The sequence below is a fragment of the Tachyglossus aculeatus genome, chromosome 3 (assembly GCF_015852505.1).
Source record: "Tachyglossus aculeatus isolate mTacAcu1 chromosome 3, mTacAcu1.pri, whole genome shotgun sequence".
Classification (NCBI taxonomy): Eukaryota; Metazoa; Chordata; class Mammalia; order Monotremata; family Tachyglossidae; genus Tachyglossus; species Tachyglossus aculeatus.
The window spans coordinates 70,415,816-70,427,004 of NC_052068.1; the positions used below are offsets into that span (position 1 = coordinate 70,415,816).

At 49.2% G+C, this 11,189-nt stretch overlaps 1 protein-coding gene across 1 annotated transcript in view; it reads right to left on the reverse strand.

Moving 5' to 3' along the window:
• The window catches only part of FGF10 (fibroblast growth factor 10), a 113,979-nt gene extending 107,254 nt beyond the window's left edge, over positions 1-6,725 (reverse strand). Inside the window, exon 1 of the mRNA XM_038743921.1 lies at positions 6,359-6,725. Within this exon, the coding sequence (XP_038599849.1) occupies positions 6,359-6,725 (367 nt within the window). The remainder of the gene's footprint in view (positions 1-6,358) is intronic.
• Between the last annotated feature and the right edge of the window lie 4,464 nt (positions 6,726-11,189).

The following is an 11,189-nucleotide window of genomic DNA, read 5'->3' on the forward strand; positions in this document are numbered from 1 at the left end:
AACTAGATGACTAGCTTAAGAATTCTCATGCTTTTTCTGACCTGTTCTTCTCTCAGCAATGTTGATCCCCACAACTGGGTTCCTGGGCATCTTATAGTGAGTGGCTATAAATCAGGCTTAGGAAGAGAAGACTCTTCCCAATTGTACATTTTTTATGGATTTATGATAAAGCTATCAATGTGGAGGGTCCACACAGAGGGAATGCAGTGAAGGTAACAGGACAGTGTCATGAAGACATTAAATAATACCATACCTTCCACCTTCATAAATCCTCAGTGCTCATATTTGGTACTGATGGTTATAAATTATGTAACTGAACTCTAGAAACTACTAGGCCTTAAATGAAATCCAAGGTAAAACCATTAAAATAAATAGCTTCTCTTTAAAAAAAGAAAGAATATTTGCTTGGAGCCCATGTAGGATTTTCCAATTTTCCTTAATAGTGTTTTCTTAGTAAAATGGTAAGCTTTTGTCTGGATGAAAAAGAAAAAAAGGCAAGCACATTTGTTCCTAGAAAAAAAATAATAACCAACTAGGGGGAGCGGGGGTATTGTTTGATTTGTAACCTCAGCCTGAAAGAGTTAAAAACTTGCTTTATCCCATGTCTTGGCACAGCCTTATAGAGAAAATGCATACTGAGCCAGTGTTCTGTTCTCTTATTCTGATTCCACACTAGTAGTCACAGTCAAGTCAAATGATTTTATTATGCCTGGGAACAATTAAATATTGGGTTGTCAGCTGTAAACAATTACTATAGACAATGAAATTAGTGGATTTTTCTTAAATAGCCATGTTTTCCTAATGACTCTTAACAGAGTAAGATTGATGTGCTTATATATCGCTGGGGCATTCTTTGACAAACTCTCTCAGAACCACGCCATCAAAAAATGAGAAACGCTTTTCAGAAGAATGTTTGTTTCTAAGCTCGATTCTCCCTTACTTTTGAAGCACAGACAAACTTCAGATCTTGTGGGAAGGCAGAGGGCAGAGGGGGGTAGTCCTTATACTGTAAACCCGTTGTGGGCAGGTAATGTGCCAACCAATTCTCCTGTGTTGTACTCTCCCAAGCGCTTAGTATAGTTCTAAGCACTTGAGAAATGGGATAGATGGATTGATTGATTGATTGGTAAATCCTCACACATCATCATTACTGTCATGTTTCCTCCAAGCCCCCATTATACTTGAAGTTCTTTGCCTTGTGAAAATAGTGGGGGTGGGGGGAGCGGAGGGAGAGGGGGGAATGAAGCCCATCATACCTCCCTACTAAAGTAAACGTTTTCTCCAAAACTGGAGGATGAGTTGGTTTCTTCCAGTGTTCTACTGCAGCACCAATGGCATGCTGAGGAGAACCTTCCTAATTCACAGAAAGTAGGGGTTCTGGGCAGTTACTTTTGTAGTCAGGTGTTTATAGAATCACTCCCATAAGACAAATACTAACTTTCCCTCCCAGCCATATAAGCTCTATATCTAGCCCCTGCGGAATTTGCGTTTTCACATGCTTGGAAAGTTCAAGTGTTCCTTAGCTGTGCCAAGGGTAGGATTTTAGGGATATATTTGCCATTAGCTAGGACTTTCTTTCTATAAATGTTAAGTCACAAGAGGATCCTGCAACTGTCTTACTTGCTTTGAGAAACAAACCTATCAGGCATGGTGGCAAGAGGACTCAGCAGCTGTAACCAGGTTTTCTCTGAGGCGAGTACTAGAGCTAAGTGGTAGTATTTCAAGGGCAAAGCTCTAGATGTAAGGAATGATAAAGCAAAACCTAAACTATCCTGCACATATCTAGTGACAGATACACTACAGCTACTCTAAATTATGCAAGCTTTCCCAGACTTCTGACAAGAGAGACATATATCATCTCCACTCCTGTTATCCTATAGGTATAGAAAATGAAGGTTACAAATTAGTGTATTTAGCCTGAACTTGGACAACATTTTCCCCCAGAGTCTTTCTTTACGTCAACATATACCCTACATTCAGAACTATTATGGTGTTTTTTACCCTTCTTTGCACTTGGAAACTAAACAAAAAAAAAAAAAGAAAATAATGCTTTTGCTGACTGTCCCCCTCTCTTCTGTTAGAGAGCATATTACAGGCAAGGAGCCATGAATACAGTGTTTAATTACTCAGCATATCACAGTCCCGTAACCTTTTAGATAAGCTTTTACTATATATCTGGCTTCTAGCAATAATATCACCGGGGTCAAAAGTAACGAAGAAAATTAATCTTCAAATAAACAAATCTCAAAAGTCAGCCTGAGTATGGAGGATAATTAATTACTTGTTTAAGAAAATGTTACTGAAATGTGGTTTGGGATAAGGAGCGGATCCTTCTTCAGAGGTTAGACACCCTAATATTTAACAGGCTACCATTTGGTGGGCTAGCCGGCTGGCTCTCTTGTAGGCAGGCAGGTTTGTTCATATGAAGTTAAACAACCTTTAGACAGTATCTTGAGGATACCTGGCACTTCAGCTGACGCAGTCCATCTGGAAATTATGGCAGTGTTCTGATTAAACAGCCACATATGAAATGATCAGTCTTGCAACCTCTACTTTTCACTTGCCGTGTTTGGATCCAGATGTTCTTGGAAATAACAAAATTGTAAGACTGTTATAATTTAATGCCCCCTTACCCATTCAAAAAGAAATTTTCATTTGTACAACAAGAGCACGGTAAGATTAAATGACCACATAAAACCATTTTCCACTCACTGATCTGTTGACAACTTCATGTATATGTCGTTACCCTAAGCGACGCATATTACCAACCTTTGATTAGTATGCTAATTTATCTACCCCCTGTTTATTATCATCAAAGATATTCTTTTCCTCAGGCGGACATTATGCACACACCCCCAGATATGACCACGTAGATATAAATGAACCATTCTAATACTTTGAGTGGTTAACTTCTAAAAATGCATAGCTGAATCCTAAACGATTACAGAAACCAAGCTATATTCATGTGGCATCAGATCATAAGGACATCTTCAAAAATATATCGATGGCACAATTGAACCTTTCACTTTATGTATCATGTGGTTTGGAGATGATAGTTCTGTTAAATATAAACACTGTACAAATTTTACCAAGTCCTCTACTCATTGTTGACAAACTAAAAGAAAAACAATGTGCGTGGGACTGCTCCTAGTGCCCTGCTCAATTTTCAGTTAGTATTTTTTCATATCCTTAAATGGACAAGACTATGATATTGTTGTTAAAAATTAAAATTTCGGTCGATAGTATAAACAGCATCTAATGGAGTCTGTTGAGAAATGATTCCCCACACAGAAGACTTCACCTTGTTATGACATAATCTGAGATCACTCTGAGTCAGACAAAAGGCTCTTGTGGAAAATGAAATCTCTTGTGATGCTTCTACTGTTATAAAGGGCTGAAACTACAAAATTATAGTAGAAACATCATGCAAATCATGAAAACTAAATGATAGTCTTGACAACTGGAAACAACAGAGGAGGTAGAGGAATAAAAAGAAACATAGCCTCTCAACTATATTCTAATGAATTTTTTTAAAAGAATTTCATTTTTACATCAAACTATCTGCCAAGCCCAATTTTAATGGTACCTGATACTTACTGTGGCAAGTTGCCACCTCTAGCTACCTTAGCCGTTTAGTTGGTGAAATATCCCTGGGCATTCTTGTAGTCATCAAAAAGAGGATAACTCGCACTTTAGAATTAAAGAGGAAAAACAGGTAGCCAATACAAATGTTTAGATTTAGTGTGTGTTGTATTCAGTGAACTGTACACAGAATTACAGTACTTAAAAAGAACTTCTGTGTCCCACCACTTGAGTGGCAAGGAAGAAGAGTGAATAATGTGTCATATCCACAGTGCCTGAAAAAAGAAAAAGCTCACAGACCCCTCTCCCCTTGAAAAAAAGGAAAACAAAACATGCAGTGACATAAACAGCACAATTTGTATTGAAGAGAACAGTTCAGTCGTTTGGATAAACTAAAACCGTGGAAACTCTTACGACTTTTACTTTGAAAACTTAAGAAATGACAATGAGATGTGTGTGAGGTCTGTGTGAATACAGCCCCAGATGTGTACAGTACTGGAGAAGGAGAGTGGTGCAATATGAGAGCTTTCAGAAGAAAAGACTACAACAGGACCCCACAAAGCAGCACATATGCTATTGACAATGCAGACATGAGCATCATATTACCAGAAAGGAGGCAGGCAGAAGACAAATAGCAGCGGTGGTGCCTTAAAAGTTAACTTCATGGACTGCGATCACTCAAACAAACTTGAGGGACCAAAAAAAAAAAAAAAAAAACCCCAAAATCAAAACCAGAAAAATGTGCTTCACTCGTATTGAGAGGTGGGAGGGGGGCGGCCGGTGGGAGAATCGGCTTACTTCTCCCTCAAATAAAGTTCCCGTAAAACCACTAGCACTGACAGCGGGAAATTATTTTCAGATTGGGTTGACGGCTTCAAACTTTTAAAGTAGTATTTTGCCTTCGACACGGCACGTTTACTCGATCCGTTTCGCACCGGGAGAAGGGCTGGGGTGGGGGTGGGCAGAGATTAGGGTTAGGGAGGAAGAGAGAGCAGATAACAGCTGAAAAGGGAACTCTCTCTGTGTGTGTCTCTATCCCCTCTGTTCGCTCTCTCTCATTATCTCTCTCTTTCCCCTCTATTCTCTCTCTCATTCTACCTCTCTCATTCTCTCTCCCCTCTATTTTCTTTCTCTCTCTATCCCCGTTTTTCCTCTCTCCCTCCCCTCTATTCTCTCTCTGTCATTCTCTCTCCCCCTATTTTCTCTCTGTGATTCTCTCTCATTCTCTCTCCCCCTATTTTCTCTCTCTCATTCTCTCTCCCCCTATTTTCTCTCTGTCATTCTATCTCTCTCATTCTCTCTCCCCCTATTTTCTCTCTCTCATTCTCTCTCCCCCTATTTTCTCTCTGTCATTCTATCTCTCATTCTCTCTCCCATTCTGTCTCTCTCAGTCTCTCTCCCCCTATTTTCTCTCTGTCATTCTATCTCTCTCATTCTCTCTCCCCCTATTTTCTCTCTCTCATTCTCTCTCCCCCTATTTTCTCTCTGTCATTCTGTCTCTCTCATTCTCTCTCCCCCTATTTTCTCTCTGTCATTCTATCTCTCTCATTCTCTCTCCCCCTATTTTCTCTCTCTGATTCTCTCTCCCCCTATTTTCTCTCTGTCATTCTAGCTCTCTCATTCTCTCTCCCCCTATTTTCTCTCTCTGTCATTCTCTCTCTCTTTCTATCCCCCTTTTTTCTCTCTCTATTCTCTCTTTCATTCTATTTCTCATTCCATCTCTCTGTCCCCTCTATTTTCTCTCTCTCTCACTATCTCTCCTTCTCTCCCTCCCTTCTATTCTCTCTCTCTTTCATTCCGTTTCTCATTCTATCTCTCTATCCCCTCTATTTTCATTCTTATTACCTCTCCCTCTCTCCCCTCTATTCTCTCTCTCTCTTTCATTCTATTTCTCATTCTATCTCTCTATCCCCTCTATTTTCATTATCTCTCCCTCTCTCTATCCCCTCTATTCTCTCTCTATTCTCTCTTTCATTCTATTTCTCATTCCATCTCTCTGTCCCCTCTATTTTCTCTCTCTCTCACTATCTCTCCTTCTCTCCCTCCCTTCTATTCTCTCTCTCTTTCATTCCGTTTCTCATTCTATCTCTCTATCCCCTCTATTTTCATTCTTATTACCTCTCCCTCTCTCCCCTCTATTCTCTCTCTCTCTTTCATTCTATTTCTCATTCTATCTCTCTATCCCCTCTATTTTCATTATCTCTCCCTCTCTCTATCCCCTCTATTCTCTCTCTCCCTCTCTTTCATTCTATTTCTCATTCCATCTCTCTGTCCCCTCTATTTTCTCTCTCTCTCACTATCTCTCCTTCTCTCCCTCCCTTCTATTCTCTCTCTCTTTCATTCCGTTTCTCATTCTATCTCTCTATCCCCTCCATTTTCATTCTTATTACCTCTCCCTCTCTCCCCTCTATTCTCTCTCTCTCTTTCATTCTATTTCTCATTCTATCTCTCTATCCCCTCTATTTTCATTATCTCTCCCTCTCTCTATCCCCTCTATTCTCTCTCTCCCTCTCCCTATCTCTCCCTCCCTCCTCTTTCCCCGCTGGCTTCCCGAGGAAAGGCGGGGACGGCCGCTCGCTGGCAGACGGGTGCGCTCAGTACGACGCATCCCCCGAGGGAGCGTCCTCGACGCCCCCCGGGTCCTCTCCTCCCACCCCTCCCCTCGGTCCCCGGCTGGGAGGAGGAAAGAAACCAGAAAACCCCAAATTGGCGGAGGGCCTAGGGGGAGAGCCGGGATCCGTCCCGGGGAGGGGGGGCGGGCGGAGGCGTCACTTACTGTAGGGACAGTTGTCCTTTTTGGTCCCGCCGACCTTCCCGTTCTGCTCGATCTTGAGAAAGTACTTGGTGTAGGAGAAGAGCTTCCTCCAGCGCACGTCTCCTTGGAGGTGATTGTAGCTCCGCACGTGTCTGCCCGCGCTGGACGGAGACGACGACGAGGAGGAGGAGGAGGAGGAGGAGGAGGAGGAGGAGGAGGAGGAGGGAAAGGAGGAGGAGTTGGAGGCCTCCGGGGGCAGCATGCCCGGGTCCAGGTGGTGGCAGGTAACGGGCACGGACGACACCAGGAAGAGCAGCAGGATGCAGCAGCAGCAGCGGCGGGGCAGGGGGTGGGCGGCGGCCCCCCGTGCCAGGGTCCATGCCCCCATGGTCCCCGGAGTGCGGGGGGAGCTGGGCAGGTGCTGGTGGTGGTGGGCGGGGGCGGCGGGGGCCCCCCGTGTCAGGGTCCACGCCCCCATGGTCCCGGGAGTGCGGGGCCCGCGGGGCAGGGGGTCAGCGGCCGGACCCCGCCGGGAGGCCCGGGCCGGGCGGGGGGGCGGGCGGAGGGCAGCCGGCGGCCCCGGGGGCGGCGGCCGGTCCTGCCCGCCCCCCGCCCGGCCCGGGCCCCGCGCCTCGGGGCGCCAGCATCCATAACTCCGGGCCGCCACCTCCCCCGGCACGGGCGCCCGTTGGCGCGGCCGTCCGCCCGTCGGCTCCGGGTTCTAATCCTGCGGGCCGGCCGGGGAGGGCGGGCGAGGACCCTCCCTCCCGCCCGCCACCGGCTAGTCCGAGCCCCCGGTCACCGCGCTCCTCCCGGGCTCTTCCACCCGGGTGGCAGCGGACGGAACAAAGAGGCCGGCTCGCTCGGGGTGGGTGGGCAGGGGAGGAGGAAGAGGAGGAGGGGGAGGAGGAGGAGGAGGGCGGGGGTGGGGGGGTGTCCGTCCTGGGCCGCCCACCCCCAGCCCAAGAGCCCCCCTCGGGCCAGAGGACGCCGGGGGCCCGGGGATGCTCGGATGAAGGGCTCCGGTGGGGTCGGGGGTCTTTTCTTCGAGGGTCCGGAGAGGATCAGATGCCGTCCGGGATGGGAGGTGGGGGGCGGTGGGGGGCTCTGCTCTGGCCGCCGGAGCTCCCGCCCGCCGCCGCCCGACAGGTTGGAGGCTGCAGGCTCAGTGTCAGGGATTACGGGGTAGAGGTGGGGTTTAGCCTCCCAGGGTCAGACCTTATTTGCGAGGGTGGGGGGAGGCGGGGAGAGGGGGTCAAGCCGGGTTGGGACATCTGAAACCCTCCGCTTGGGAGGGAGGAGGGAGGGGACGGGGCGGGGAGGGACGGAGAAGGCGCGGGGGGGGGGGGGAGACGGGGAGGGAGAGGCTAGGGGAGGAGAGAGGGACGGGGGCGGGGGGGGACACCGCGAGGGGCACACCGGGAGAGGGGGAGAGACGGGGACGGGGAGAGACCGGCAGGGAGAGGGACACCACGGGGGGCACACACACCAGGAGGAGGAGAGACGGGGAGGGGGAGACCCCGAGGGGCACACACACCAGGAGGAGGGAGAGACACGGAGCGGGAGACCGGGAGGGAGAGACTAGAAGGGGGGGATCGGGAGGGGGAAACCGGGAGGGAGAGGTCAGGAGGGGGGCACCAGGAGGGAGAGGTCAGGAGGGGGGTACCAGGAGGGAGAGGTCAGGAGGGGGGGTACCAGGAGGGAGAGATCAGGAGAGAGAGAGACCTGGAGGGGGACACCGGGAGAGAGAGACCGGGAGGGAGAGAGCAGGAGGGAGAAAACAGAAGGGGGAGACCGGGATCGGGAGGGGGACACCACGAGGGGCACAACCAGGAGGAGGACACCAGGAGAGAGAGACAGGGAGCGGGAGACCAGGAGGGACAGACCAGAAGGGAGAGACTAGAAGGGGGAGATCGGGAGGGAGAGGTCAGGAGGGGGATACCAGGAGAGAGAGATCAGGAGAGAGAGGGAGACCTGGAGGGGGACACCAGGAGGGAGAGGTCAGGAGGGGGATACCAGGAGAGAGAGATCAGGGGAGAGAGAGAGACCTGGAGGGGGACACCGGGAGAGAGAGACCGGGAGGGAGAGAGCAGGAGGGAGAAAACAGAAGGGGGAGACCAGGAGGGGGATACCAGGAGAGAGAGAGACCTGGAGGGGGACACCGGGAGAGAGAGACCGGGAGGGAGAGAGCAGGAGGGAGAAACCAGAGAGGCGAAACCAGGGAGCAGAGACCCGGAGGGGCGGGGGAGGAGAAAGGAGAGACTGGGACGGGGAGGTCCGGAGGGAGAGACCTGGGGGGGGGGGGGGGAATCAGGAGGGGGGAATCAGGAGGGGGACACCAGGAGGGAGAGACCAGGAAGGGGAGTTCAGGAGGGAGAGACCAGAGGGGAGAGATCAGGGGCCAGAGTCCCGGCGGGGAGGGGGAGGACGGGAGAGACCGGGAGAGGGAGATAAGGAGAGAGACGGGTGTGGGGGCAGAGGGGGAGACGAGGACGGGGAGAGCCGAGGGGCTTCGGGGGGAGTAGGCAGGTGAAGGCTCCCTCCACTTCTCGCCTGGCCCGCTGCGGCGGGCGTGGGGGCCGGGGGCGAGCCCCGTCCTCGCTCATTACCCCTGGAGCGCTTTCCTCGGAGTGCCAACCTCCAGCCCGGCTCGGAGCCTCATGCTCCAGCGATTCGGGGGCTGGGTCCCGGCCCAGGACACTCCCCTCTAAGGAGCCCCTCCTCCACCAGGGATTTTGACAGGGAAATGCTCGACGGCCGCCTGGAGCCTCTGGCTCTGTGGACCGTTCCCCCAGCTTTGCCAGGACGAGAAGGAGGAGAAGGGGGGGAAGAGCAAGGGGATGAAGAGGAGAAAAGAGGAGGGAGAAGGAGGAGGGGGAGGAGAAGGGGAGGAAGAGCAAGAGGAGGAGGGGAGGAAGAGCGAGGAGAGCAGGAGGAGGAGGAGAAAGGAGAAAGAGGAAGAAGAGGGAGAAGGAGGAGAGAGGAGAAGGCGGAGGGCGTGGGGGAGGATACACTGTTGAAGACAACCACTCCCACGCGGATTATCTGATGGTCAAAGCGAGCACGGAAAGGGAGGACATAATTAGCTCCCTTTACTTCTGTGGGCCAGCTTCCACGGAGGCCCTCTCCGCTAATGAAACATTGATTTCTCCTTTCCGTTGCTGAAATGAAAAAATTCACACTTTAAACCCGCGCTGCCTTTTAAACCGGGGAAGATTTATCATCACCCTGAAAGTCGCCCCGTTGGCTCGGGTGACATCAGGGACCCGAATGACCAATTTCTGATTGCTAACATGAGTCATTTACTGAATCACGCGTGCACTTCAAAGCGAACGGGGCTTTATTAGGATTGCACAAATTTCACCATAAAATCCGCCCCAAAGCCCCTCTGTCTGTTTTCTGCGTAATTTCCCTTGCGCTTTGCCATAAAGAGGTGGGGTTTTTCCATCTCTCGTTCTAATATCGAAGCGACCATTCCTCCCCCAGCCCCCCAACAACTTCAATACCCCAGGCCTATTCCCAACCTGGACTTGCATACACTCCACTCTATGTCACTCCAAAAAAAGGTGTCTCCCCCTTTCCTTGCCAACTACCCACCACCCAGGCTTAGGTCTCTCCTTCATCACCTCCTTGCAGGTTTTCTGGCACCCCAGGAAAGCCACGGGCCTCCAGCTGGTCCTGCTAAGAACCAGCCACCACCTAGGTGACACTCCGAGCTACGATTTATCGCAGTTGGTTCGTGATGCTATGGAGGAGGAAAGGGCAGGGCCGAGGCACCTTCTCCAAGACTCACAAAAAGTGCTGAAAAGCAGCTTAATGTTAACTCTCACTCAACCACTGACACTGGGCAGGACGACTTATGACCATCGGCACGGAGGCAGTAAGCACGGGAAACAATAAATTAGTGCTCACAGAGGTAAATCTTGTGTCCTAGAAATTGATTTTTTTTTCTTTCGCTCTGGGTAGATTTTTCCAGGAAATGATCAAGATGGATTTGAACATTAGCAAGAAACTTGAGTCATCAGACTAGACATTTGGAATTAATATTCATTAGGAAGAGTTGAAAATATGTAAGGATATTCTAAATCCGGTCCATAGTTGGGTTCTAAATCATATTAGCAACTGAATGAAAGGAAATTAGACCCCCCCCCCCCCACCCACCCATTTCGGTTGTACGTTTAACCTAAAAAAAATAGCTTTCGATTTATCCTCTCAAATTTGGGGCTGGCATCGGAAGGACTTGAAATTAAACAGCTTAATTTTTGAATCAATATTTTTAATTGCATTGTTTATGGTCCTCTGGAATATTTATTCTTCAGATTTCATCAGGCTGGTCAGTGCCACAAAAGATTTTTGAACTTAATGTGATTAAGCTTGGTTTTTGTAGCTGTTAACTGGAAAATGAAGGAAATAAAAGGAGCATATGTCAACCAAGCACTGCTCCATAATTAAAACCTGACAACTTCAAAATGGTCCGTGCTACTAATTTCCATCTTCCAATTCTCCGTTTTGTACCTGGGCTGACAGATGCCTGAAACGGAAAGTAGAGATTTTGTGGAACTTGGGTTTCAGCCCAGAAGCTCCACCGAATCCAAATGTCTGAATTGACAACTAATTAAAAGTCCATGTTTTAAAACATTTCATGTTTGATGGAACCATCAAATACCAGTTGTGCTGTCACATGTTACAAAACACAGGAAGTTATTATTCTGGGGTTTCTCTGCACTGGGAACCAAAAATATTGATGAAGATTCAGAGTAATTTGTTTGGAAACTCTTCCTAAGTCAGCCACACACGCAGTTGGGCTCTCCGTTCCCGTAAAAGAGCCTGTTTAGATCTCCTAGGAAGCTTC